The sequence below is a fragment of the Lepidochelys kempii genome, chromosome 21, assembly GCF_965140285.1.
Source record: "Lepidochelys kempii isolate rLepKem1 chromosome 21, rLepKem1.hap1, whole genome shotgun sequence".
Lineage (NCBI taxonomy): Eukaryota > Metazoa > Chordata > Testudines > Cheloniidae > Lepidochelys > Lepidochelys kempii.
In genome coordinates, this window is record NC_136400.1 from 13,455,381 (window position 1) to 13,481,158 (window position 25,778).

A 25,778-nucleotide genomic window follows, 5' to 3' on the forward strand; every position below is an offset into this window, starting at 1 on the left:
GTTGCTAAAGAAACCAAGTGCTGAATTAACCACAGTAATCCCTGGGCCGGCTTTAACGGAGCTCATCTGAACTCTGCAGCTTAGCAAAATCTGCCCTGTCTAAAAATATTATCAAACATTGCAAGCAGCTTACTAATCAAATGAATTATTCCAGCCTTAAACCCTCTTCAAACCCCGTCTGCAACAAACTAACAGGGAGTTTCCTGACTGGCTGAGAAGGGGGCTGGGGAGGCGAGTTTACCCAAGCCAGGGTAAGAGCCAGGTCTGACTGCACACTCAGTGATGTCCTCCAGTTAATTCCAGCCATCCTACTTGTTCATGTGCCGGGATCTCTAGCTGGCATTAAGGGGAAAATCCTCTTTGTAATCTCTCAAACTCCAATTACATACTGAGTGTGCAGAGTATCTCCTGCACCGCACTGCTGTGGCATGCAGCCACCCAAGCCGTCTCCTTTGGATGGGCTAGGTTTGCTGGTAAGGCTCACAAGCCAGCTAGTCTGGTTCTTCCCAGAGAGGCCTGGAAAGTACGGCTCCCCACCTTTTCATTGTGAATACAGGCAGCTCTGGGCTCCCAAGGCCAAAAGCAATCTTTAAAATGTCTTTTATTGGAACCCAAACTTCTCACTCTGCTGGAAGTGGCTTTTCCGACTGGGTGGAGCACAGCATTTAATAGCAAGGAAAATATTTTTAATCCCAGCACGTCAATACTAAGTAGGCAGAACAACGCAATACTTAGCTTTTACACAGAGCTTTCTGTGACTACAGCTCAAAGGACTTTACAAAGGAAGGTCAGCAAGGCCTTCTTTTTACAAATTGAGAAACTGAGGCACAGAGAGGGGAAGCAACTTGGCCACTATCTTGCTGGGTGACCTTGGACAAGTCAGGATTAGAACCCAGGTCCACTCCAGTGATCGATCCACTGGACCGCACCAAGCTCAGTTCTTTCAGGGAGGTGCTTCTAACAAGAAAGATTCTCATCTGTCAACCTTTAAATCTGCCACAATATATTTAGAAGTCTAGTATCAAGCACTGAACAAAGTGTATCGGCCCTGACGAGCATAGGTACACCTCAAGTGCAGGATTGGGGCCTTGATTTTAATTACACTTGTCAATAACTGAAAGGTACAATTCCTTGCAATCAGCGAGACGTAGTGCAGTTCCACTGTATTTCAAGCAGTTCCAATACTTTCCAGCTATGCCTAAGTGCAACAATGCAAACAGTATTTAATTTTCTTCAGTCTATGGCAGGAGGACAGAAGACAAAGACATTCTGACCTCTCCAGATATAGTGCTGTGTCTTGAGAAAGACTGAAAGGTCAAAATGACCCCCGTTCTCACCTAGCCATTTGAAACTAATGCTGGAAACGCAGGTCAGCTATGCTATTAGATACTTCCATTCTCGGTCATTGTGCAGCTGTGTTACAGACCAACCTCAATGCCACACTACAGTCTTACTGCGTTAACTGCTTCTTCACTGATGGATAGCCCACAGTCTTCACGGGTAGGCCACAGCCTAATCTAGTGCTGTATTCACTCATGGCAAATCTTGATCAGACAGATATGTAAAAATGTCCTTAGTTTTTCATGAGCATGGCAAAAGGCAGGCAAGTAGGTTCTATACCTGGCTGGTAAGTTTCTTTGGCAGTTTTACCTGGCTGCTCAAATCAACCAGCAACTCATCAGACCTACACCCGCCAATTCTTCCAGCAACATAGTCACTCTGCATGGGATGACAAGCCATCTGGATTTTGTCCCTGAAACATAGTGGGGGTTCTACAGTTCTCTGAGATTATGAATGTGTTTAGGCAATTAAATGACCTTTCCTGGAACAGTGGGCTACATTTGAGCTGCTGCATGTAACTTCTGTACAAATCTAATTTTATACATATGGTTCTTATAAATGCCCCCAGAAACCAGACCCAGTGCCCGGTCTCCCAGAATGAACTGGAGCTTAAGGGAAAATACAAACCAATCCCAAAGCACCAATTGCAGGGAAAGGTACCTTCAATTACTAGTATCTAGCAAGTTTGAGTGAGTTCCATACTGGGGGAAAAGTGCATCTACAGCAATTTCAATGACTGGAATGGGGGAAAATATCCAGCAAGTGTCCAATGACAATTTAACAAGAGGGGAATTCAGTGTTTGGACAAGGGTTTTTAGTTTTTACATCTGTTGGCTGGCTGAGGTAAACTCTAGAGAGGCCCCAGGGCAAACCTCGACTTGCTAACACAGGAAAACTAATACTGCTTTGGCTACATTAGGATGTTACCATGTGATAAAAAGCGCATTTGCCTGGTAAAGCCAACGCCTATGGAAGAAATTTGGCTATCAGTAGGTTTATTACTGGTGATAATATGCTAACCAGAAAGAACCCTGCTCATCTGTCACATTCCAGGCTGCTTTAGTGTGGCTGGGAGATTTTAAAAAAGGGTGTTTTTTCTATTTGCCAGCTGAGAAAATGCCATCAATCTCAAAATCTCAAAAACTTCCTCTGTAATCGTTTGTCAGACTAATCACACCAAGAGTACACACACACAGACTCGCAACACGCAGCAGCAGATCGACATCGCCACCCAGGAGAAAATGGGTATGCATGTCCTTCCAGGACTCTGGCATTGCCAGTGAATTAGGCACCTTCGCCACTTGCTTGAGAGAACAATGCAACTGCTGCCCCAGGGGGCTGCAGAAACCCAGCAACAGAGAGATCAGGACACAACTGTGAGCACTGTGTTCCTTGATTTAATCCACTTGCCCTAGCAATAGCTTGGTGGATCTGGGGACTATTGGTTGCACGCTTTGCTCTGCAGGTCACGTCCATGATGCCCTGATGCTACCTGTTCTTTTACGGGTTATTTTTTCATTCCGAGACTAGGATTGTAAACTTATCAGAATAAAAAGCTCAGTATCAACCTGCATCCATCCTCTTTATGGCCCAAAGCCCAGCAGCAAGGTTAGAAAACTGCAGCTTTGATTCTGTAATTCGTATTTACAGTTACTGATTTTAAGAGGCCTGGAAAACTGTCTTGAAATGCTACTGCTACCATCAGTTATGAATTATTCTACAGAAAGATTATTTCCTCCTGGGAGGTTGGAATTGTTTTCTCGTAAGCAGCAGGCTCTCGCTGTGCTTGTGAGTTCAGAAGCTTTTAAACGGTGATGGTTTTAATTCACGTATTTTCAGAAGAAAATCATCATGTTTATTAACTCTAGCCACAAAAAGGAAGCGAAGGAAGAACGTTACTATTCATGTCAGGCATACAAGCGCCTGGTGAATCCTCAGACAGGCAGAAATTTGGCTGCCATGCAGCTTCTTTTTCTAGGTCAAGAACAGGAGCGGACTAGTAAGTTAATTTGTGGCCATCTTCCATCCTCCAATGAAACCGTTATGCATACCAGAGTAACCAATTCTCAGGATGCAGATCTGAGATCATCCGAACTCCACTTCGAATGAGAGTCCACTTAAAATACTATGCGTCAGGCACTCTGTGCATAGTCACCTACTGTCCTTTTCTACTTATGTAATGTTCACGACCCACACCTACCACTGATCCATCTTGCCCAGGTGAGTCTAGTCCTTCAGGTAATTCCTGCCTATGGCATGTCCTAATACCCCTTACATATCCTAATGGGGACACTCTCTCTCTCTCTCTCTCTCTCCAGAAAGCAGTTCATTAAAAACCATCTGAGTAGGGCCAGCTGGGAAGTATCTATTGCTAGCTTAAACCAATGAAAATTTAGCAACTGCTTTCTTCCCCAATCCTGAAAAAACAGAGCTATAACTTGTCACAGAGTCCTCAGAGTTGCTGTTCTCTGAATGGAGGGGGCTGGCAGCTTCACCTGGCTGGAGCACCCTGAGAAGCCTCAACAGCAACTCGTCATGGCACAGATATTTAGTAAGTTTCCTATTCCAGACTTTTCTGGGGCCTTGGGAACAGGAACTGCAGCTGACCCTCCTTTGTCAGTCTCAGCGGGAGCCCTGAATGGATGACACTGCCATCCAACTACCACAAAGCTGGTTAAGTTAAGGGGCAAATACATGAAAGATTGCTTGTGCTGCGCCAGGGCAGCGTTCCCGACAGTTCACACTGAGCCATACCCACTCTCCCTCTCTCGCCAAAAGACTGAGCTGCTTGCCGGTGCCCTTAGGCCCACTCTGCCCTAGTTGTGGAGCTAGGGGTTACCCAGTTCTGTTTTCCCACAACCTCCTGAAGGGCTCATCTGGATAGTCCTTAAAAGTATCTGAGAATGCCCTGCTCAGACAAATCACAGCCAAAGCTAGGACAACTCTGCCTAGCAGTTTTGCAGTCTGGGGCCTTCTACTGATCCACCCCTAGCAGGGCTAATTCTGAGGCACACTTGCCATTTCAGACACTGGTAGGTCTAGGTGTTTAACATCAAGGCCTCCTTGCTCTGATTTTGTGTCACTGCAGCTAAAAGCTGCTCAGAGACCTTCTTACTTTCTGTAGCACACATGGCATTGGTTAAGGAGCAGGAATCATGAGGGGGAAAGGAGTCCAGGAGAGCTGGCTGTATTTTAAAGAATCCTTATTGAAGTTACAGGGACAAACCATCCCAATGTGTAGAAAGAAGAGTAAATATGGCAGGCAACCAGCTTGGCTTAACAGTGAAATCCTTGCTGATCTTAAATACAAAAAAGAAGCTTACAAGAAGTGGAAGATTGGACAAATGACCAGGGAGGAGTATAAAAATATTGCTCGGGCATGCAGGAGTGATATCAGGAAGGCCAAATCACACCTGGAGTTGCAGCTAGCAAGAGATGTTAAGAGTAACAAGAAGGGTTTCTACAGGTATGTTAGCAACAAGAAGAAAGTCAAGGAAAGTGTGGGCCCCTTACTGAATGAGGGAGGCAACCTAGTGACAGACGATGTGGAAAAAGCTAATGTACTCAATGCTTTTTTTGCCTCTGTCTTCATGAACCAAGGTCAGCTCCCAGACTGCTGCACTGGGCAGCACAGCATGGGGAGGAGGTGACCAGCCCTCTGGAGAAAGAAGTGGTTCGGGACTATTTAGAAAAGCTGGACGTGCACAAGTCCATGGGGCCGGACGAGTTGCATCCGAGAGTGCTAAAGGAATTGGCGGCTGTGATTGCAGAGCCATTGGCCATTATCTTTGAAAACTCATGGCGATCGGGGGAAGTCCCGGACGACTGGAAAAAGGTTAATGTAGTGCCCATCTTTAAAAAAGGGAAGGAGGAGGATCTGGGGAACTACAGGCCAGTCAGCCTCACGTCAGTCCCTGGAAAAATCATGGAGCAGGTCCTCAAGGAATCAATTCTGAAGCACTTTGAGGAGAGGAAAGTGATCAGGAACAGTCAGCATGGATTCACCAAGGGCAAGTCATGCCTGACTAATCTAATTGCTTTCTATGACAAGATAACTGGTTCTGTGGATGAAGGGAAAGCAGTGGACGTGTTGTTCCTTGACTTTAGCAAAGCTGTTGACACTGTCTCCCATGGTATTCTTGCCAGCAAGTTAAAGAAGTATGGGCTGGATGAATGGACTATAAGGTGGACAGAAAACTGGCTAGATTGTCGGGCTCAGTGGGTAGTGATCAATGGCTCCATGTCTAGTTGGCAGCCGGTATCAAGCGGAGTGCCCCAAGGGTCAGTCCTGGGGCCGGTTTTGTTCAATATCTTCATTAATGATCTGGAGGATCGTGTGGATTGCACCCTCAGCAAGTTTGCAGATGACACTAAACTGGGAGGAGAGGTAGATACGCTGGAGGGTAGGGATAGGATACAGAGGGACCTAGACAAATTGGAGGATTGGGCCAATAGAAATCTGATGAGGTTCAACAAGGACAAGTGCAGAGTCCTGCACTTAGGACGGAAGAATCCCATGCACCGCTACAGACTAGGGACCAAATAGCTTGGCAGTTCTGCGGAAAAGGACCTAGGGGTTACAGTGGACGAGAAGCTGGATATGAGTCAACAGTGTGCCCTTGTTGCCAAGGCCAATGGCATTTTCGGATGTATAAGTAGGGGCATTGCCAGCAGATCGAGGGACGTGATCTTTCCCCTCTATTCTACACTGGTGAGGCCTCATCTGGAGTACTGTGTCCAGTTTTGGGCCCCACACTACAAGAAGGATGTGGAAAAATTGGAGCGAGTCCAGCGAAGGGCAACAAAAATGATTAGGGTACTGGAACACATGACTTATGAGGAGAGGCTGAGGGAACTGGGGATGTTTAGTCTACGGAAGAGAAGAAGGAGGGGGGATTTGATAGCTGCTTTCAACTACCGGAAAGGGAGTTCCAAAGAGGATGGATCTAGACTGTTCTCAGTGGTAGCAGATGACAGAACAAGGCGTAATGGTCTCAAGTTGCAGTGGGGGAGATTTAGGTTGGATATTAGGAAAAACTTTTTCACTAGGAGGGTGGTGAAACACTGGAATGCATTACCTAGGGAGGTGGTGGAATTTCCTTCCTTTGAAGTTTTTAAGGTCAGGCTTGACAAAGCCCTGGCTGGGATAATTTAATTAGGGATCAGTCCTGCTTTGAGCAGGGGGTGGGACTAGATGACCTCCTGAGGTCCCTTCCAACCCTGATATTCTATGATTCTATGGCCAGCTGCCAGACTCTAGTTTGGGAATCCAAGCCACACCCAACCAGGAACTAAAGGGTACTAAGCTCCTGATAATGCAAATAAAACCCTAAAGTCTATCTGGGTTCCTCATTGAAAGGAAGGGCTTCTGTGCTAGTGAGCATTAAAGAGAAGTCTCCATCTGCTTCAAGACGAGGGTTAAAGGCTTTCACAAGAATCTGAAACCCAACAGAGATTAAGACGCTCTTGAAAGAAGCAGGCAAGTTACAAAGGTTAATTGGGTGAAAAACAGCTTCTGGTTTTCAATCATCATATAATGATACGTGTGAAGAGGTGGTTAAGGGAATAATAAATGGAACACAACATTAAATAAAATAAATGTGATCTTAAGGGTCTGATGGTTAAATAGTAACTGGGAACAATAACAATTACTGTTTTATAAAAACCTCAGGGTCAAAGTAACTCATTTCTCAAGGAGCATAGGCAAAGTTTTGCCACCAAAAGGAGAGATAAAGTATACAGCCCTTGGACTCTGGGAAGGATTTCAGAGCAGGAGATTGCACAGATTATACATATAGGGATCAATTTTTAAAAGCGTGCCTGAAGGTTAAACGCCCAGGCTGGGATTGTGAAAGGAGACTGAGACCTCGCCTATATTCAAAGACAGGCTGTAACTGCAGGTGAGAGTTTAAAGCAATTTAGGGTTTGGCTACACTTACAAGTTAGAGCGTATTAAAGCAGCCCCAGGCGCCCTAATTCCTGAGGTGTCAACATTGGCAAGGCACAGAGAGCGCTCGGACTCTGCAGTTGGAGCGCTCCTGATAATCCACCTCCACGAGAAGCATAAAGCTTGCTGCGCCCCGACTGAAACGCCCGGGAATCAGTGTGGACCAGGTGTTGCATTACTGTGCTGATCAGACTCCGGAAACGTCCCATAATCCCCTGAAGTCCGGTGGTCACTCTTCATTGTTTTAAAATCGGCTGCATGCATGAGGATATCCCCTTTCAAAGCTCCGTTTCTGAGAGCCAGCTATTTATCTGCTCTGGGACAAAGCAAACCATGATTGTGGAATGCTGCTGTTGTGGGGGAGGAGAAGAGGGGAGAAGGGTCTGCTGCTGTCTGAACTTACAAGAGAGCTTGCTGACACACTCTCAACCCCCCAAAACACACAGTCTCTCCCCCAATATATACACAACACACTCCCTGTCACACTCCACCCTCCCGCCCATTTGAAAAGCACATTGCAGCCACTTGCACACTGGGATAGCTACCACAATGCACTGCTCTTCGTGGCGTTGCAAGAGCTGCTAATGTGGCCACGCCAGTGCGCTTGCAGCTGACAGTGTAAACACACGGCAGCGTTTTCCCTGCTGTGGTCTCCAAAGGCTGGTTTAACGCCCAGCGCTCTACATCTGCAAGTGTAGCCATGCCCTTAGTTAAATTAGTGCAGCTGTGTAGGCCAGCTCCTAATCTGACTTAAACTCGGCCTATAGAGCATCCACTTCTAACCAAATCCATTTTAAAACGAATTTAAAGTTAATCCAGTGCAATTTTGAATGTCAACAAGACCCAAGAGAGTGAAGTGTGCATTTTGTGAGTTTGGCACTTACCTCCCTCTGGATCTTTGGAAGAGCCCAACCCTAAATAAAGGGTCCGTTTTTCAGAAGTAGAGACCACCACCCACCAAAGTCAGTGGGTGAGGAGAGCTCAGTATCCTGAAGCTCCTTAGATGTCTACCTTTACACAGTCACATTTGGAACTGTTACCCATTATGCCACAAACTAACAGCAAAGTGACTTTAAATAAATAATGGTATTTGGATACTACACACACAGCCAGGAGGACTGTAGAATTGGGAATTTTACTCAATTCTTACATTAGTGTCATACTCCAGTAGCAACTCCCTTGTCAGAGAGGTCCAGGGAAGCGCTGACGCTAAGCTCCAGCTGTCAGGGGCTAAGAGCTTTTTATAAAAGCTGCCTTTTGAACTGAAGATTTCACACTTGCTCTCCAACCACAGTGTTAGTTTCCCCCAAAGCATTTACACAATACTGCACACATGCATACAACCGCATCAGGACACACTTCACAAGTGGGCATACTGAGTCAACACAAGGTTAAGCTAGGAGGCCAAAGTCACACCGCTGGTGAGCAGCAGTCTGGTCTCCTGACTCCCAGCCCCCAGGGCTCAATACAGAGCCCTGCAATTACCCCAGGGGGTTGGGCTGAGTTTTCTGTAGCAATCATAGTTGAATCTTTACCTTGAGGCAGTAAAGTCTTATCAGTGTTGCATTAATGCAATTTTAAGTATTTAATTTAGAACTGTTTGGGGATCATTTACTTCAGGCTGCCAAACCAGCTGCACACCAAGTTTGCTATATTTCTTATACAGGCTGAATGGTGACAGCAGCATGGAAGGTACCTGCAATGTAATGCTGATCAGCAGCAGAGCAGGAAGTGTGTTTAAAGGTGACCTGCAAAGGGAAAAAAATACGTAGAGTCTGGGCCCTTTTTGGTTATGAGGCTGAAAAGCCGCTTTGAATTTGCAAAGAGATCTTTTCCACTTGATTATTTTTTATTACTCTTTAGAGATTTCAAACATATCAACTGGAGGTCTCTCTTTTGAAGACCCAGGAATGGGCTAGAAAGTTAGATGATGGGAGGAGATGTGCTGAATCTTTAGCAAAATAACTTTTCTCCCAGCTGGGTTCGGTGTTTGAGTTATATACGCAGAACCATACACAAAAAAAGTTTTAAACAGTGCAATTTAAGTCACTTCCTTTCCTAAGTAATGGGACTGGACTTCCCTGGTATCCATGATGTTATAAGCTTATTAGTTCTCCAGTTCTTCAGAGAGTCTTACAGGGTAAACACAAGTACAAGTTATTTACCATAACCTTTCAGGCCTTATATGTATTGTGATAAGGTCATGGACCAGGACCCTATGGTACCTGGGGTATATAAACAGAACAAAAAGCTGTATGAGCTTCAATACCAAGCAGACTTCAATGGCCCTCACATGACTATTTAGCCTATAGGATATAAAGGACATTGAGCGTTATGATATCCTTGTACTTTTTCCTGTCTCACGAAAACTGTAAAAATTGTAAAACAAACGTAAAAACGGAGAACAAAACTCTGCAACATCAACAGCCTGAAATGGGACCAAGACGAAGAAGAACATACAACTGACATGATTTTGGCCAATTTGCTGTGATTGGTACCAGCAGAAAGACAAGTTCACTGACAAGCAAAGTGCCAGTTTAAAAGCAAGCGGCTCTTCCACAGCAGCCTGTCAGCATCGGGATAAGCAGCGTAACCTCAATGTGTGTGTTACACTGAGATTAAAATCCAGACAGGCCTAACCATTTGAGCACTGCTCTGGTGAGAAAGCTGAAACTGCATCTTGGCTGGCAGACCATCAGTGCAGAGTTCAGGCAAAGGTGAGGGTATGTTCTAGAGCTGAGGTCTCATTTATACCCAGTGCAATCTGTGTGCAACTCATCGGGACTGGAAAATTACATTTAACTCCAGGAGCATGAGCCTGACTGGTCATAAAACTATTCCAGACAGACTGCAACCCATGGCCACACTGTGATAGACACCCGCTCTGAAACACTAGACTTACCCTTCATTCAGCTATTCCTCACTCAGGAGGGCTAGAGTCTCCAGCTAGTTCCATCATTGGGATCCAATGTGCAGGTTTCCCCACCATTCACCTCTGTCTATGGGACGAAGAATAGATCTTCCATCTCTTAAGGCTGCATCCACTCTTTACAGGAACAAATCAGCATCTTTACCTACTTAATTCAGCAGATCAAATCGCCTCTGGTTTGTGACTCTCACGCCCAGAACCAGCTCTTGTACCTGTTTAGGTCAGTGGGATACCACGCATTCGATGAAGTGAGCTGTAGCTCACGAAAGCTTATGCTCAAATAAATTGGTTAGTCTCTAAGGTGCCACAAGTACTCCTTTTCTTTTTACACACAAGACAGAATTTCAGCAACAAAGCTCCTTGCTGCAGCCGACCTAAGTGATCTAAATAAACCGCTTAAGCAGGCGATTGAGAAGGACCCGAGTGGTGGTGGATCCATGCTTCCTTATATGCAGAGTCCTGCACATAGGAAGAAAGAATCCCATGCACTGCTACAGGCTGGGGACTGACTGGCTAAGTAGCAGTTCTGCAGAAAAGGACCTGGGGATTACAGTGGATGAGAAGCTGGACAGGAGTCAACAGTGTGTTCTCGGCATATTGAACTGTATTAATAGGAGCATTGCCAGAAGATAGAGGGAAGTGATTATTCCCCTCTATTCAACACTGGTGAGGCCACACCTGGAGTACTGCGTCCAGTTTTGGTCCCCCCATTACAGAAGGGATGTGGACAAATTGGAGAGAGTCCAGCGAAGGGCAACAGAAATGATTAGAGGGCTGGGGCACATGATTTACGAGGAGAGGCTGAGGGAACTGGGGTTATTTAGTCTGCAGAAGTGAAGAGTGGGGGGGATTTGATAGAAGCCTTCCAAAGAGGATGGAGCTCGGCTGTTCTCAGTGGTGGTAGATGACAGAACAAGGAGCCATGGTCTCTAGTTGCAATGGGGGAGATCTAGGTTGGGTATTAGGAAACACTATTTCACTAGGAGGGTGGTGAAGCACTGGAATGGGTTCCCTAGGGAGGTGGTGGAATCTCCATCCTTAGAGGTTTTTAAGACCCGGCTTGACAAAGCCTTGGCTGGGATGATTTAGTTGGTGTTGGTCCTGCTTTGAGCAGGGGGTGGGACTAGATGGCCTCCTGAGGTCTCTTCCAACCCTAATCTTCTATGATTTCATGATTCATTTGGGAGCACAAGATGCTGCTCTGGGAAGGCCCATGGCCACTGCTTTGTATTCTCCAGTCAAGAGCTCACAGGCGCACGTACATGCTACAAGGGAGCACCCATAGGGACATATACTTGAAGAACCACCAACCATGCACTGCAATTCCTCCACCAGCTGGGGAATGAATCCGCCCACTTTCCTGTCAGTTAAGTAAAAGGGGTCATTAGGAGTCAATTTTTATCTTGCCTCCACCTGATGACAGGATGAAATACAATAGCCCATGGAACTGCATCTAGGAGATTATTGGCAAATAGGTTGTTTTACATGGGAAGATTGCGGCCACACTATATGTATGCAGTCTCTTGATCCAAGTTCAATAGGAATTGGCAAAATGCTCTCATTCCACACATGCCCAGCTTGGAATTAGTCTTCTCCCTGTGGTACCAGGGAAAAATGTGCAATATTCTGATCCTGACTTTTGATGAAGGACGGGGAGGGGGAGAACATCAACATCCTGAAAACAGCAGGCACAAGTGGCAGAGCTTCCAAAGCACCAAGGCCCAAGTCACTCAATGAAAGGAAAGCAAAGAGAATCTTTGCAGGAGGAAGCTGCTCTGAGGCAGGCTCCAGCCACCGCCCCCACCCTGAGAAGCCTGATCCCCCATTGGTTCAGGCACCTGCTGCCTCACTCTGGTATTTATGAACTCAGCCACCCCCTTGTGAGAGCCAGGATGGCACCAGGATCTGATGGTTCTCTCAGGATAACAGTAGGCAGACTGAGGCAATACACACTTCCCCTACAGCAGCAGGCTTCCCACCCTGCATTACAATGCTGCCTGTTTGACTAATCGGAACATTGTGTCTCTGGCCAGCGAAGTCCTTTCTCTGCTACAAACCTGAAGTAAACAGATTCTACAGCAGCAATGAGCCCGTTACCAAGGTCACGGTATTGATCAGACAGTGTAATTAAAATTCACAGTTCAACTGGCCCGATGTGACAGGGCAGCTGGGTAGCCCCACGAGCGGCATGAACGGCTGCAACGTCCGTGTCGTGCCTTCTCAAAGGCACAATTCCCACAAGACTCCGGGTGCAGCAGAAGCTATTTTCCTAGTGCAGAGGCAGCCTCGATTTCAAGAACAAATTTGCCACGACTGCTGCTCAGAATTCACTCTATATGCTCTGCAAGGCTGAAAACCACCTCTCTGCCTGGAGCCTCCACATTCTGCCTTACACATTCGCCCCACAATGTCTGCTGCCACGTTGCCAGCATCCCATGGGGTCCAGGTCAACAACCGTTCTTGGCTTGGGTGGAGAACATTGAGCTACATTTAGCCTTCGGAAAAAGGGGCATATTTCAAATAATTTTTAATGACAAATAGACACAGTCGGACCATAAATAACCATTCATAAAGGGCTGCTTAGCTTTATGGCTGATGGACTTGATAAAGCCATTAAGTCGACACTGATGGCATTGTTCAAACCTGCTAAGTTCCAGTCCACTGCTGGTCTCAAATGAGGGGAGTACCTTTTCAATGTCCTATTTACATATGGTTGCCCCCTCACTTTGGAGCACATTTTGCATTAGGGTTTGATTCTCTCAATTACAAAACACCTCAACTGATCAGAGAGCTTAACAGGAAATTCAAGAACCTTACCACAAAATGTAACATCTCCTGCACTGGAGACCATATAAATATATTATAATGCACTGAAACCCGTACAACAAAGGGACCTCCTTTATTAGACAACGTCCTGTTCTTAAAACCAGGCAAACATACTAAGCATAGTTCTATTTGCACAATTCTGTTCCCCCCTTTACTAATCCCTTCCATTAAGCAACTAATTTGCCACTCCACTGGGTAGCCATCAAAAACAGGATCCTCTGTATGTAAAAACAGATGAATACACAATGCGCTGCTAAAAATGTCAAATGTTTATCTCCAACAGTCAGCTCAAACCTGGCTCTGGAGAACAGATTCACGTAGCAAGATTGAGAAACCCTTAACAATTGGGAACAAATGGACGCAAACACTGTCCAAGCTGGAATCCAACTGTGGAAAGAATTGTCAGGATCCCAAAGAAAGTATTGTTATAGCCTGTTCCATACTGCAAAACAACCTTCCATTTCAGGAAGAGTTTTAAAAAACTATCACCACTAGATCTCCTATACTCGAGAACGGGCACTGCTTGTACCAGAACCAGGTTCCCATCAGGAAAAGCCTCAGGACCTCTTAACAGGACTAGATAACAGTTTGATGGAGCAGACAGGGAAATTTGCACTATTCAAAAAGGGTTGTACCTGCATGATCTGTGATCCCTAATCATCTAGAACTGGCATTTTTATAATGAGACTCTTGAGAAGCCTGCCAGAGCAGCTGTACAGGAGGACAGGGAATACAGGGAGGATTTTAATCACCCTTCTAATGTCCAAAGTGTCATAAAGTTGGAAACTCAGCCTATTTCCAATGGCCACAGCAGCAAATATATGGAGAATGAATGGACTTGATCCCTGGAATGTCAGTCCAAAGGACAACGCAGAAAGGATGCATGTGCCATTCAAGTGGACCCCAAAGGTCACCCCCATCTTGGTGTGCAAGAATGGGCCCCCTTCCGGTTCTCCACATCAGCTATGGTCCTCCTCCCCTAAACTTATGCAGAATTATTTTAAAATCTATGTTGGTGAATCGAAAGAGTCAGATCACTTCCCCCTCGTATCATTGGAGAGACGCAAGGAGAATTCCCCTTGGAAAGAATCACAGGTTGTTGCTATGTGCACACTCCTCACCCCAGTCCAACTGCAGCAAAGATGCACAGAAGGATCTGCTCAGCCCCCCTGTGGGAACGTACAGTAGGGTCCTATGGCGATCAAAGCAAGGTCCAGTTCAATTTTAATTCTACATTACAGATTTGGAAAGGAGGTAAAGAGTGTGCTAATGAAATGGACGGACAATACTACACCAGCAGGAGAAGCGAATACCAGTGCTGGCAGAAATATAAAGGGTTCTAGCAATATCAGAAATACGGAAGGTAACAGAATGAAATTCAATTTGGAAGAGTGCTGTTAATACTTATAGAAAAATTATACAAAAAATACAGCTGCGCAGTAACGGGAATAACCTAGAAAGCTGTAATGCTGAGAGCAACTTACAGCAGACAGCAATTAGAAGAAAGGCCACTAACGCCGGGCTGTGCATATGAAAGCATCTCAGTACAGAACTGGGGAGGTGACAACCCCTCTCTCTGTGGCTCTGATGGAAGAGCACCTGGAATACTGCATCCAGGCTTGGGCGCCTTGGCACCAGACAAACAAAAAACAAACAAACAAACTTCAGGAAGATCAGAAAGAAAGTCAGGAGGCAGCAAAGAATTACTTAAGGAAGAGTGACAAGGTGAGTGAGGTAATATCTTTTATGGGACCAAAAGTAGTTGGTCTGGTAAAAGATATTACCTCACCCATCTTGCGAGTCTTGTATCCTGGGACCAACAGCTACAACAGAGCCACACACAGTTAAGAAAGACTGACAGTTAAAATGTGCGGGGTCTGGCTCATCAGTGTCTAACGGTACGTCTCCACTGCAGAGTTAATCCTGGGCTCTTACCTGGGTTTTAGCCTTAACTCTCCTACCATCCAAAGAAACACCTCTGACCCAGGTCTGGAAGTACTTTAAACCCAGGCTTGCTTACTCAGCTGGAAACGTGGAGTAGAAGGCAAGCTCTGCTTTAAGTCAGGCTGAAACTTGCCCACTTTGCATTGAGAAAACGGGCTAAATCACTCAAGTGCTGATAGTCCTCCAATGGCTTCCCACAATTCCCCCAGAAGGACAGAAATTCTCCCGCAATTGACACAACTGATCAGGAAAGAATCCTAGAGCATCTCAGCACAAAGAACCACGGGATATGCTCCCAGTCACACACAGGCAAGTGTGCAACCAGTGGACAGATAGGGCTTTGCAAGTGGGGATGCTCACATCCGGGCTAGGCTAACCCAGCTCCTCAGACTGGAGGCCAATAACCCGGGTTAACTGTACACTGTAGACATAGCCTGTGGAAGTGACATGGTGGAGATATAACCATCTCCTAGTATCTGAAGGGTGGAGAAGGATTTATGGGTGATAATTTAATCCCAGCAAATCTATGTCAGAAAGAAATTCAGAATGACTTGATAAGGAAATCTATTGGATAGATTGTGACAGCCTCCGGGGATTAATGGAGGAAGCCCCAAAGTGTACTGATCCTAGATGGAAACATCTTATTGTTAGCAGGGGACAGGAGAGCTAAGTGGTCTTTTCCATCTCTAATTTCTTGTTCAATCGAGAGATGCTGAGAAATGCAGTCCAGAACACATTTCCTTCCCAGACTGTCAGAGCAGCTTCATTCACTGGTATCCTGCAGACAGCCAGCAATCCAGCAGGGGCTTAATGGAGTACAACATACCTCTTGGGAGTAATCTTGTATTTACAGAAAGAGGCCGTGAAGCATGTGGCAATTCTGCCCTGGGAAGGACACAACTAGCCATCCTCTGCTAGAATGCTCTGTTGGGGGGAGGGATAGCTCAATGGTTTGAGCATTGGCCTGCTAAACCCAAGGTTATGAGTTCAATCCTTGAGGGGGCCATTTAGGGCTCTGGGGCAAAAACTGGGGATTGGTCCTGCTTTGAGCAGGGGGTTGGACTAGATGATCTCCTGAGGTCCCTTCCACCCCCTGATATTCTATGAACCTCATCCACAGAAGGACTGATTGATGTGCCAGGAGCAAACAGGCCCCATTTATCAAGGCTAGCCAGCACCAGAGCAGCTTGTGCAAGTGACTTCAAAAAAATTAGCAACAGACACAAAAACTCTAGGGAATTCACCGAGTGCAATCCGGAGAGATTTAAATCGTATCTCTAATTGATGGATCCCATATGCACCTATACCCCCCGCCACCCCAAATTCAGTCCTCCCAGGGTCTCACTTCCCCCCACCCCCCAGTCCTCCCTGGCTCTGTCCTTCCCCCACCACGCACAGAATAGCTCTGAATCTGTACCACTGCAAAGCTGCAGCAGTACATTAGCATTCTCCTTGGCACCTCTAGAACACAGCCTCAGCGGGATTCCACTGATGCCATCATACACAGGTTCAGAAGCAAAAAAAGCACAGAGCCAGGGCAGCTGGTTTCATGCGGCGGGAGGGGCAGGAATACACCACACTTACCTGGTTCTCAGGCCAAGGAGGACAGAGCCTTGGGCAGGTGCTGCGAGCTCCAGTCTGCCCGACAGAGCAGGGAGCATGAGACAGCTTTTGGCCCTTGTGAAATGTGAAAACATTTCAGTTCTGTTGCATGAATAAGCATAATTGACTACAGGTCAACCTGATGAAAAGTAGCTCACACCTGGCAAGTAGATCAAGGTGCGAGCTGGGCTGTTAAGCTTCATAGGTAGGGCCCTACTAAATTCATGGACTGTGAAAGCTGGTCTTTTGTGTCTACTCTCTACTATCTAGATTTCACAGGGGAGGCCAGCGTTTCTCAAACTGGGGGTCCTGACCCAAAAGGGAGTTGTGTGTGTGGGGGGGGGGAGTCACAAGGTTATTTGGGGGGGGCGGGGGAGTCGCAGTATTACCACTCTTACTTCTGCACTGCCATCTTCAGAGCTGGGCGGCTGGAGAACGGTGGCTGCTGACAGCTCTGCAGGCGGCCGCGCAGAAGGGTGGCGATACCAGACCAGGCCGTCCTTACGTCTGCACAGCTGCTGGCAGTGGCGGCTCTGCCTTCAGAGCTGGGCTCCCGGCCAGCAGCCGCCGTGCTCCGGCTCTGAAGGCAGCACTGCCGGCAGCAACAGCACAGAAGTAAGGGCAGCAGTATTGCAACCCCCGCCCTACAGTAACCTTGCGATCCCCTCCCCACCCCCCACACGCTCCTTTTTTGGGTCAGGATTCCTACAAACGCTGTGAAATTTCAGATTTAAAGAGTTGAAATCATGAAATTTATTATTTTTAAAATCCTATGACTGAAATTGACCACAATGGGCCATGAATTTGGTAGGGCCCTATTCATCGGTGGCATGGCAAGAGGATGCTGCAGAGATATGTCACTAAGCTGATGCTGTTTCAGTCCATGATAGAAACCCTGGGTAGATACTATGCTTTGTAGTCAGCCCTTAGTTAGGGTCAGGGCTCCCTGATCCTGAGGTTCTACCATTCACTACTATCTCAGCGCGTTTTCCCCACTTAGAATTCGTCCCACCTTAGATCAAACAGCAGATATCACTCCCGCCTGAATATACAATCATTTGTCAGTGAAATAAGATCCAAAGCCTCAGAAAGCCCTGCTCACTGAACAGGAGGGACTTGAGGAAACTGGTATTCCTAATGAAAACAGCTCAAACCATTACGCACCCTATACTGAACAGCCCCTGGTTTGACAGTGAAATGTGGGGAAGAGATTATTTCGGTTCTTTGCTAACAGGGTAAGATTCCTGAGCCATTACAAGAATATGATCCTGGGCGTAGCTCTGCCCCCCTGGCCGACACCCTGAGAGCGAAGAGCTACGAGGTGCAGATGGAAGCCCTGATCGTGGGAGCCCTGGGTGCCTGGGACCCCTGCAACGAGCATGTGCTGCGGACCTGTGGGATCGGTCGACACTATGCACGGCTCATGCGGTGCCTCACGGTCTCGGACACCATCCGATGGTCCGGGGACATCTACATCGAACACACCACCGGCCACCAACAGTACCAGGAGACGGGAGCTGGAACGACATTGTGCATCAACTACGAGAAAGGGACCAAGAGACTTTTTCCATTGGACCATATGAACTGGAACCATAAACTCACTGAACATTAAATCTCACCAAATGAGGGTAAATCCATCCTTATCATATCCACTCCATTATACTCCACACCTGAACATAGCCATTACAAGAACAACATACCCTCATATCTCAATGTCTGTACTTTGACCTGTCAACCTTTTACCCCCAATTGGAGATATTGCAGATTGTATTCCTTATGCCATCCGAACCTAAACCAAACTTCGCACCCCTTAATAATTTGTACCTTATTCCCAGATAACCAGAAACTTCTACGCTTAAACTCTGTACCGTTTTTTTATTTTAACATCTTAATAAAATTCTTAAATCTATAAAACCCTCAACACAATTCACCACTGGAGGGAAACCTGTTGGTGGCAATCCATCTTTTTCTAAAGTTCCTACAACCATCTAGGCCCTACAGTACAGAACACACTGGTTAACGTCCTAGACTAAGTATACCTCTCTGCCTTTCTTCAACTGCCCACTGCACTGGAGAACAAAGCTGGAATTATTTTGCTAACAGAAAAGACAAGGCAAGAGGAGTTCCATTAAGTAGACTGCAGTCAAGAGGGAGCCTCAGCTAAACTAGCTTCCCCAACCTACTCGGGGGGAAAAAGACCACATGTTTCTATGCAGGGTCGACCTCGCCTTCTTTGGCCTTGAATTTAAACCCAGAGTTGATACATTTAATCTCTTAATCACTTACCTCCTGCTGCTTCACTTTTTAACCTTTACCAACTCAATGACAAGAGAAGAAATAGGAGCTCCTCAAGGCCAGGATATGTAGCTAACCGGGATCTCACCATCCAGCTCTTTCAGGCTGATCAAACATGAGGAACACATCTGCTTCTGCAGAAAATCCACTGATGGGGATCTTCCCACAGCCCAGTTCCTATCAGAGTCGCTTCTCGCTAACGATCCCTCCAGCTTCTCGAGTGCGGCACTTAGCCTGGGAAACTGAACACATTTGCCCCCATCCAAATGAACGCTGAGAGATGCTTATTCCTGTCAGCACTTTCACTGCACTTCTCAGCAAGTGACACAAGACTGCTCTTGGAAAAGCTATTCTAGAATGGTTAGTACAAAGGAGACGGAGCCAGTACCAGCATTCTCAAATCCTGGAGATGTTCCCATCCTTCCCCTACGTCTGATCTTCATGCCCACCAGCCTTTAGAGAATGATATGTTCAAAGCAAACCTGCTGTTGGACTCTCTCTCCAGGGAGTCACTCTCAGCTGTTTGCCTGAGATGTGGAGCTAAGGTTGGGGGGGGGGGGGGCCTGTGTGAAAGGAGGGAGTTTCAAAGCTCAAAAAAGGGACATAGAAGTCACATCAGCTTTGCATTAATAGAAAAAAATACAAGTCTCAAGAAGGAAAGAGGCCTGTTAATGGTTAGGATTTTGTTATGAGGCAATTTGAAAATGCCTTGAGCTCTGAGATAAGCTGCAGGCACTTAGCACTGTACACTTTGGAGTCTTTGCCAACGCCTCTGCTATCAGTGCTATTCACAATCACCGGGTGGGCTGGGAAAGCGGTGGCCTGAAGCATTCATTCTTACTGATGGCAATGCCACCCAAGATTTCACTGGCTACGGAAGTTATCCGCCCCAAAGGCCATTCATTGCATGTCCTGAAGTGCTCCCGACAAGGCCTTGGCAGCATTGCAACCTGGTGACTGCACATCAAGCTATGAAAGAGGCCTAGAACTACAGCAGTAGTTTCAAGGGGCGACTATTACCTCACATATACCCAAGTATATCACCCCTCCCAGAGCCTCTCCCACAAGAACACTGGATTGAGCTAAACCCTAGGTACCCTCATCCGCACATTAAAGGGGTTTCCCACACCACCACCACAGCAGCTCCCCCCGCCCCACAGGCTGCTTAAGTGTTACAGTACATGTGTCTGTCAGATCACTGCCAGTCTGGCTTATGTGGTCACAAGCCTCAGACTGTTACTTTCATATCCATCCTGCATGATTGGAAGGAGGTAACAACAATCAGAAGGAAATAGTTTGCTTTAGCTCTCTCTAAAGCCGGGCTACAGCTGCAGAACCACCTCTAGAAAGAAGCAGCTCTTAGCCTCTGCATTCTTCTGCTTCTTCCTCCGGGCTGTATCCACAGTCTGCATAAACAGATCTATTGAGTTTCTCTGTCACTGGCCGCTGAATGCTAGTTATTTGAGGAGATTAGGCAAGAGGGGATATCTCAAATGCAAATGATTTTAAGTGGCATGTAGATGAAACCAGTTACCCCCACCCTCTAAAATTCCAGCACCTATGTCAACAATCAAAGAATTCCCAGCAGGAAGGCTCTGCATTTCCAGGGTCTCAGGACTTGAACAGGGTAAATGGGAAAAACACCAAACACTGAGGCATGTGGCAGCCGCAGCAGCTTAGGGGAGAACATGATATTCAACACAGCAGGGACCGCCCACAGCAAGTCTAAATCCTAGAGTCTCAGCTGCATCTACACACGCAAAGTTAAGTCACCATTAGTGCAACCCTACCAACGGTGGCTGTAGTTGACCACCCCCTTGTCTAATCCTACTCAGACAGAATTTAGAGGACGGAGCGGTAAAAGCACAGTGACCAGTTTCTATTAGGGCTCTCATCTTTGCTAGCACTGAGGAGCAGATGGGAGAATTTCACTCACTTTAAGGGTGAAGGGACAAGAGGGGAATGCTGAGTGCAGCAAGCACTCCAGGAAGCTTGAGTTACATTCCCACAAACCTGCCTTCAGATTGGTCTCTCTCTCAAAGCTGTCATCAAATCCCTCCTCTCATTGGCTGCCCAAACGTGTCCACTGCACCCACAAATGTACATACCACCCCTGCTCCCCAAAATGCCTGGCTTGCTGTAGTCTCTTAAATACCCCTTGAATATTCCATCACATCTCTTGGGCCACCCAGCACCTTGCTATCATGCCCTAGTTCATAAGCTACTTTCTCCTCAGCCTCCACCCTTCCAAGCCACTGCACTGACCCTGAGTTCAGGGTCACAGCCTAACCTACCCAGTTCGAACCAACCCCCAAATCTGCCCACCTGCCTCCTGACAGATATCTGTACCAGGGCAGCACAACTCCCCCACAAAGCCTTGTGCATTGTACCTGGCATCCTCCCGACAACAGCGGGGCACCCCATCCCGCAAACGGCTCCCCCATCCACATCCGGCGGGCTCCCACGCTCCCCCCACCCCCTAGTGCAACCCCTGGGAGGCACAGCAGGTGGCCAGCTCCCCCAAGATCTGTAGTCCCCACTCCTAGGGCACACGCTTCCCCTTCCCAGGCCTTGACAGTTACCCACTCCCATCTCTGGGCCCTCCCAAACCGAGCCTTGGATCAGCTGCCAACAGGGTCTCTTGCAGAGCAGAACTGTGTGCTCACCACAATCCGTACCCCCCCGCCCCGAACCAGAGCCCCCTCTGCCCAGGGACCCGCCTCCCCCCCCCCAACCAGAGCCTGCTACCCGGGACAGGCCTTCCCCCCCTCCACTCCCAGACCCCTCTCTGCCCCGGGACCGGCCTCCCCCGCAACTAGAGCCTCGTACCCAGGACAGGCCTCCCCCCCCCTCCACTCCCAGACCCCTCTCTGCCCCGGGACCGGCCTCCCCCCCCAACCAGAGCCTCTTACCCAGGACAGGCCTCCCCCCCTCCATTCCCAGACCCCTCTCTGCCCCGGGACCAGCCTCCCCCCCCCCCCCACCAGAGCCTCTTACCCAGGACAGGCCTCCCCCCCTCCATTCCCAGACCCCTCTCTGCCCCGGGACCGGCCTCCCCCCCCCCCCAACCAGAGCCTGCTACCTGGGACAGGCCTTCCCCCCCCTCCACTCCCAGACCCCTCTCTGCCCCGGGACCGGCCTCCCCCGCAACTAGAGCCTCTTACCCAGGACAGGCCTCCCCCCCCCCCCCCCCAACCAGAGCCTGCTACCCGGGACAGGCCTTCCCCCCCTCCACTCCCAGACCCCTCTCTGCCCCGGGACCGGCCTCCCCCCCCCCCCCAACCAGAGCCCGCTACCTGGGACAGGCCTTCCCCCCCCTCCACTCCCAGACCCCTCTCTGCCCCGGGACCGGCCTCCCCCCCCCCCCCCCCAACCAGAGCCTCCTACCCGGGACAGGCCTCCCCCCCTCCATTCCCAGACCCCTCTCTGCCCCGGGACCCGCCTCCCCCCCCCCCCCCAAACCAGAGCCTCCTACGCAGGACAGGCCTCTCCCCCATCCCAGACCAGACCTCTGCCCCGGGACCGGCCCTCCCCAGCCAGACCCCACTGGGACCGGACCTCTCCCCCCCCAACCAGAGCCTCCTACCTGGGCCCGGCCTCCCCCCCTCCACTCCCAGACCCCCCCTCTGCCCCGGACCGGCCTCCCCCCCCCCCAACCAGAGCCTCCTACCCGGGACAGGCCTCTCCCACCTCCCCACTCCGACCCCCCCTCTGCCCCGGGACCGGACCCCCCCCCGACCGGACTGGACCGGACCGGACCGGACCCGCCCCCCGCCGGTACCTTCTTGGGCGCCTTGGTGACCGTGGCCATGAAGGAATACTTCTCGGCGTCCTCGATCTCCTTGGCCTGCTTCATTTCGTCCCCGACGGCGGACTCCGGCACCGACATCCTGGGGAGGGGGGCGGCGGGGCGGGGGCGCGAACCGGGGGATCCGGGCGGGCCCGGCGCGGGGGGGGGGCTCAGCGGGGAGACTCCGGCTCCGAGCGCTCTGCAGCGGGGGGGGGGGGACTGCGGCCGCCGCGCGCACCGGCGGGGGGCGGGGCTCGCCACCGGCCGACGTCACACGCACGGGGCGGTGCCGAGCGTCGCTCCGTACGCAGGGACCGGGCAGGCGACGCCGTGCGCGCAGAGCGGGCAGGTCGAGCGGCGCCCCCTGGCGGAAAGGAACGGAAGCGAGCGAGCTCGGGACAGGCCGTGGGTCTGGCATGGGGGGGTCCCATTGTCCACACCTGAGGCTGCAGGGGCCCCTCGTTTGGGCCTGGGGTGTGTGACTGGGGCCGGGGAGCAACTGGGGGGGGGCTGAGCTGGGGGGGGCTTCCCATTGCTAGGGGGCACTGCTGGGTTTGGGGTGCTGCGTATGGGGGGGCACTGCGTGGTTTGGGGGGGTTGCAAGGTTGGGGTGGTGCTGCTCAGCTTGGGGGACCTGCTGCTGGTGGGGGGGGGGTTGCAGGGTTGGGGGGGGGACACACTGGGTAAACTTGGCACCCAGAGAAATCTGGGCCAGCCCAAAGGGTGGGTGGGATCTCAGTGCCGGGGCAGTGGCAGGGTGGCCCCTGCTCAGCTGGTCCTGGCTTCCTGCTCTGGGTGTCGGGGACTGTCCATAAATTGCATAACAATTTTTTGAGTGATTTTTCAAGCCTCCCCCCACCACTTGTAACAGTGAAACAAAGGTGCAAAAGGAAGGATACGCCACCCCCATAGTGTGTTATGTAATTTATGGACAGCCCCCCGTCAATCTGGCACACAGGGTTACAGCATCCCTCTGGTTTGGTCATGACGGAGGGGTGGCTAGGCCAAATCTACCTGAGTGACATCCTGACCTGGAACACGGGGTCACAGCATCACACGACCCTGTGTGCCGTGTCACAGAGCCAGGACAGGAGCCGCCACTGCTGAGTGAGTGCAGGATGGGCTTACTCTCCAGCCCCATGCGAAAAGTCGTGGCATACACCTCCTTTTGTCAGTTCCATAGTATGATGTATAACGCACTACCCATACACTGAAAGGCCACAAGGGTGGCAGTCACCCTCCTTTCCCCCTATTAGTTCTGCCACTGGGCTGGGGGAGATATCTGGGAACAGGTCTGAATCCCTCAGCCCTTGGGGAGAATCAGGAAGCACCCACATGACTCAGGATTTGGAGTTTGTCTCTTACCTAGGGTCTTTTGGTTGCTTTATGGAGTATGAACAATTGAGATGCTAAAACAGCACTCAAGGAAGATAAGACCATTGTGGAGAAACTAAATGAATTCTTTGTGTCCATCTTCATGGCTGAGGATGTGAGGGAGATTCCCAAACATGAGCTATTCTTTTCAGTGACAAATCTGAGGCACTGTCTCAGATTGAGATGGCATTAGAGGAGGTTTTGGAACAAATTGATAAATTAAACACTAATAAGTCACCAGGACCAGAGGGTATTCACCCAAGGGTTCTGAAGGAACTCAAATGTGAAATTGAGAATAACTGTGATATGTAACCTATTATTTAAATGAGCTTCTGGACCAGATGACTGGAGGATAGCTAATGTGATGCCAATTTTTGTAAAAGGCTCCAGAGGCAATCCTGGCAATTACAGGCCGGTAAGCCTAACTTCAGTACCAGGCAAATTGTTGAAACTGTAGTAAAGAAAGGAATGATCAGACACATAGATGAACATGATTTGTTGGGGAAGAGTCAACATGGTTTTTGTAAAGGGAAATCCGTGCCTCACCAATCTACTAGAATTCTTTGAGTTGGTCAATAAACGTGAACAAGAGTGATCGAGTGGATATAGTATACTTAGATTTTCAGAAAACCTTTGACAAGTTCCCTCACCAAAGACTCTTAAGCAAAGTAAAGAGTCATGGGATAACAGGGAAGGTCCTCTCACGGATCAGTAACTGGTTAAAAAACAGGGAACAGAGGGTAGGAATAAATGGTCAGTTTTCAGAATGGAGAGAATTAAATAGATGTGTCTCACAGGGGTCTGTACTGGGACCTGAACTGTTCAAGATATTCATAAATGATCTGGAAAAAGGGGTAAACAGTGAGGTGGCAAAATTTGCAGATAATACAAAACTACACAAGATAGTTAAGTCCAAAGCAGACTGCGAAGAGCTACGAAGGGATCTCACAAAACCGGGTGACTAGGCAACAAAATGGCAGATGAAGTTCAATGTTGATCAATGCAAAGCAATGCACACTGGAAAACATCATCGCAACTATACACATAAAATGATGGGGTCCAAATTAGCTGTTACCGCACAAGAAAGATCTTGGAGTCATTGTGGAGAGTTCTCTGAAAACATCTGCTCAACAGGCAGTGGCAGTCAAAAAGGTAACAGAATGCTGGGAATCATTAGCAAAGGGATAGATAATAAGACAAAAAATATCATACTACCTCTATACAAATCCATAGTACGCCCACATCTTGAATACTAAAAAGAAAAGGAGAACTTGTGGCACCTTAGAGACTAACCAATTTATTTGAGCATAAGCTTTCGTGAGCTACAGCTCACTTCATCGGATGTGTACTGTGGAGAATACAGAAGATGTTTTTATACACACAAACCATGAAAAAATGGGTGTTTATCACTACAAAAGGTTTTCTCTCCCCCTACCCCACTCTCCTGCTGGTAATAGCTTATCTAAAGTGATCACTCTCCTTATGTGTATGATAATCAAGGTGGGCCATTTCCAGCACAAATCCAGGGTTTAACAAGAACGTCTGAGGAACGGGCGGAGCGGGGAGGAAAAAACAAGGGGAAATAGGTTACCTTGCATAATGACTTAGCCACTCCCCGTCTCTATTCAAGCCTAAGTTAATTGTATCCAATTTGCAAATGAATTCCAATTCAGCCGTCTCTCGCTGGAGTCTGGTTTTGAAGTTTTTCTGTTGTAATATCGCAACTTTCT

At 48.6% G+C, this 25,778-nt stretch overlaps 1 protein-coding gene across 3 annotated transcripts in view; it reads right to left on the reverse strand.

The window, feature by feature from the left end:
* AHCYL1 (adenosylhomocysteinase like 1) overlaps window positions 1-22,875 on the reverse strand; it is a 45,862-nt gene extending 22,987 nt beyond the window's left edge. For 2 of the 3 annotated variants that reach the window (XM_073320235.2, XM_073320236.2), the window contains exon 1: window positions 22,666-22,875. In XM_073320235.2, the coding sequence (XP_073176336.1) occupies window positions 22,666-22,773 (108 nt within the window). In that variant the 5' untranslated portion in view covers window positions 22,774-22,875. The remainder of the gene's footprint in view (window positions 1-22,665) is intronic. The other variant, XM_073320234.2, reaches the window with a different exon arrangement.
* Window positions 22,876-25,778: the final 2,903 nt, after the last annotated feature.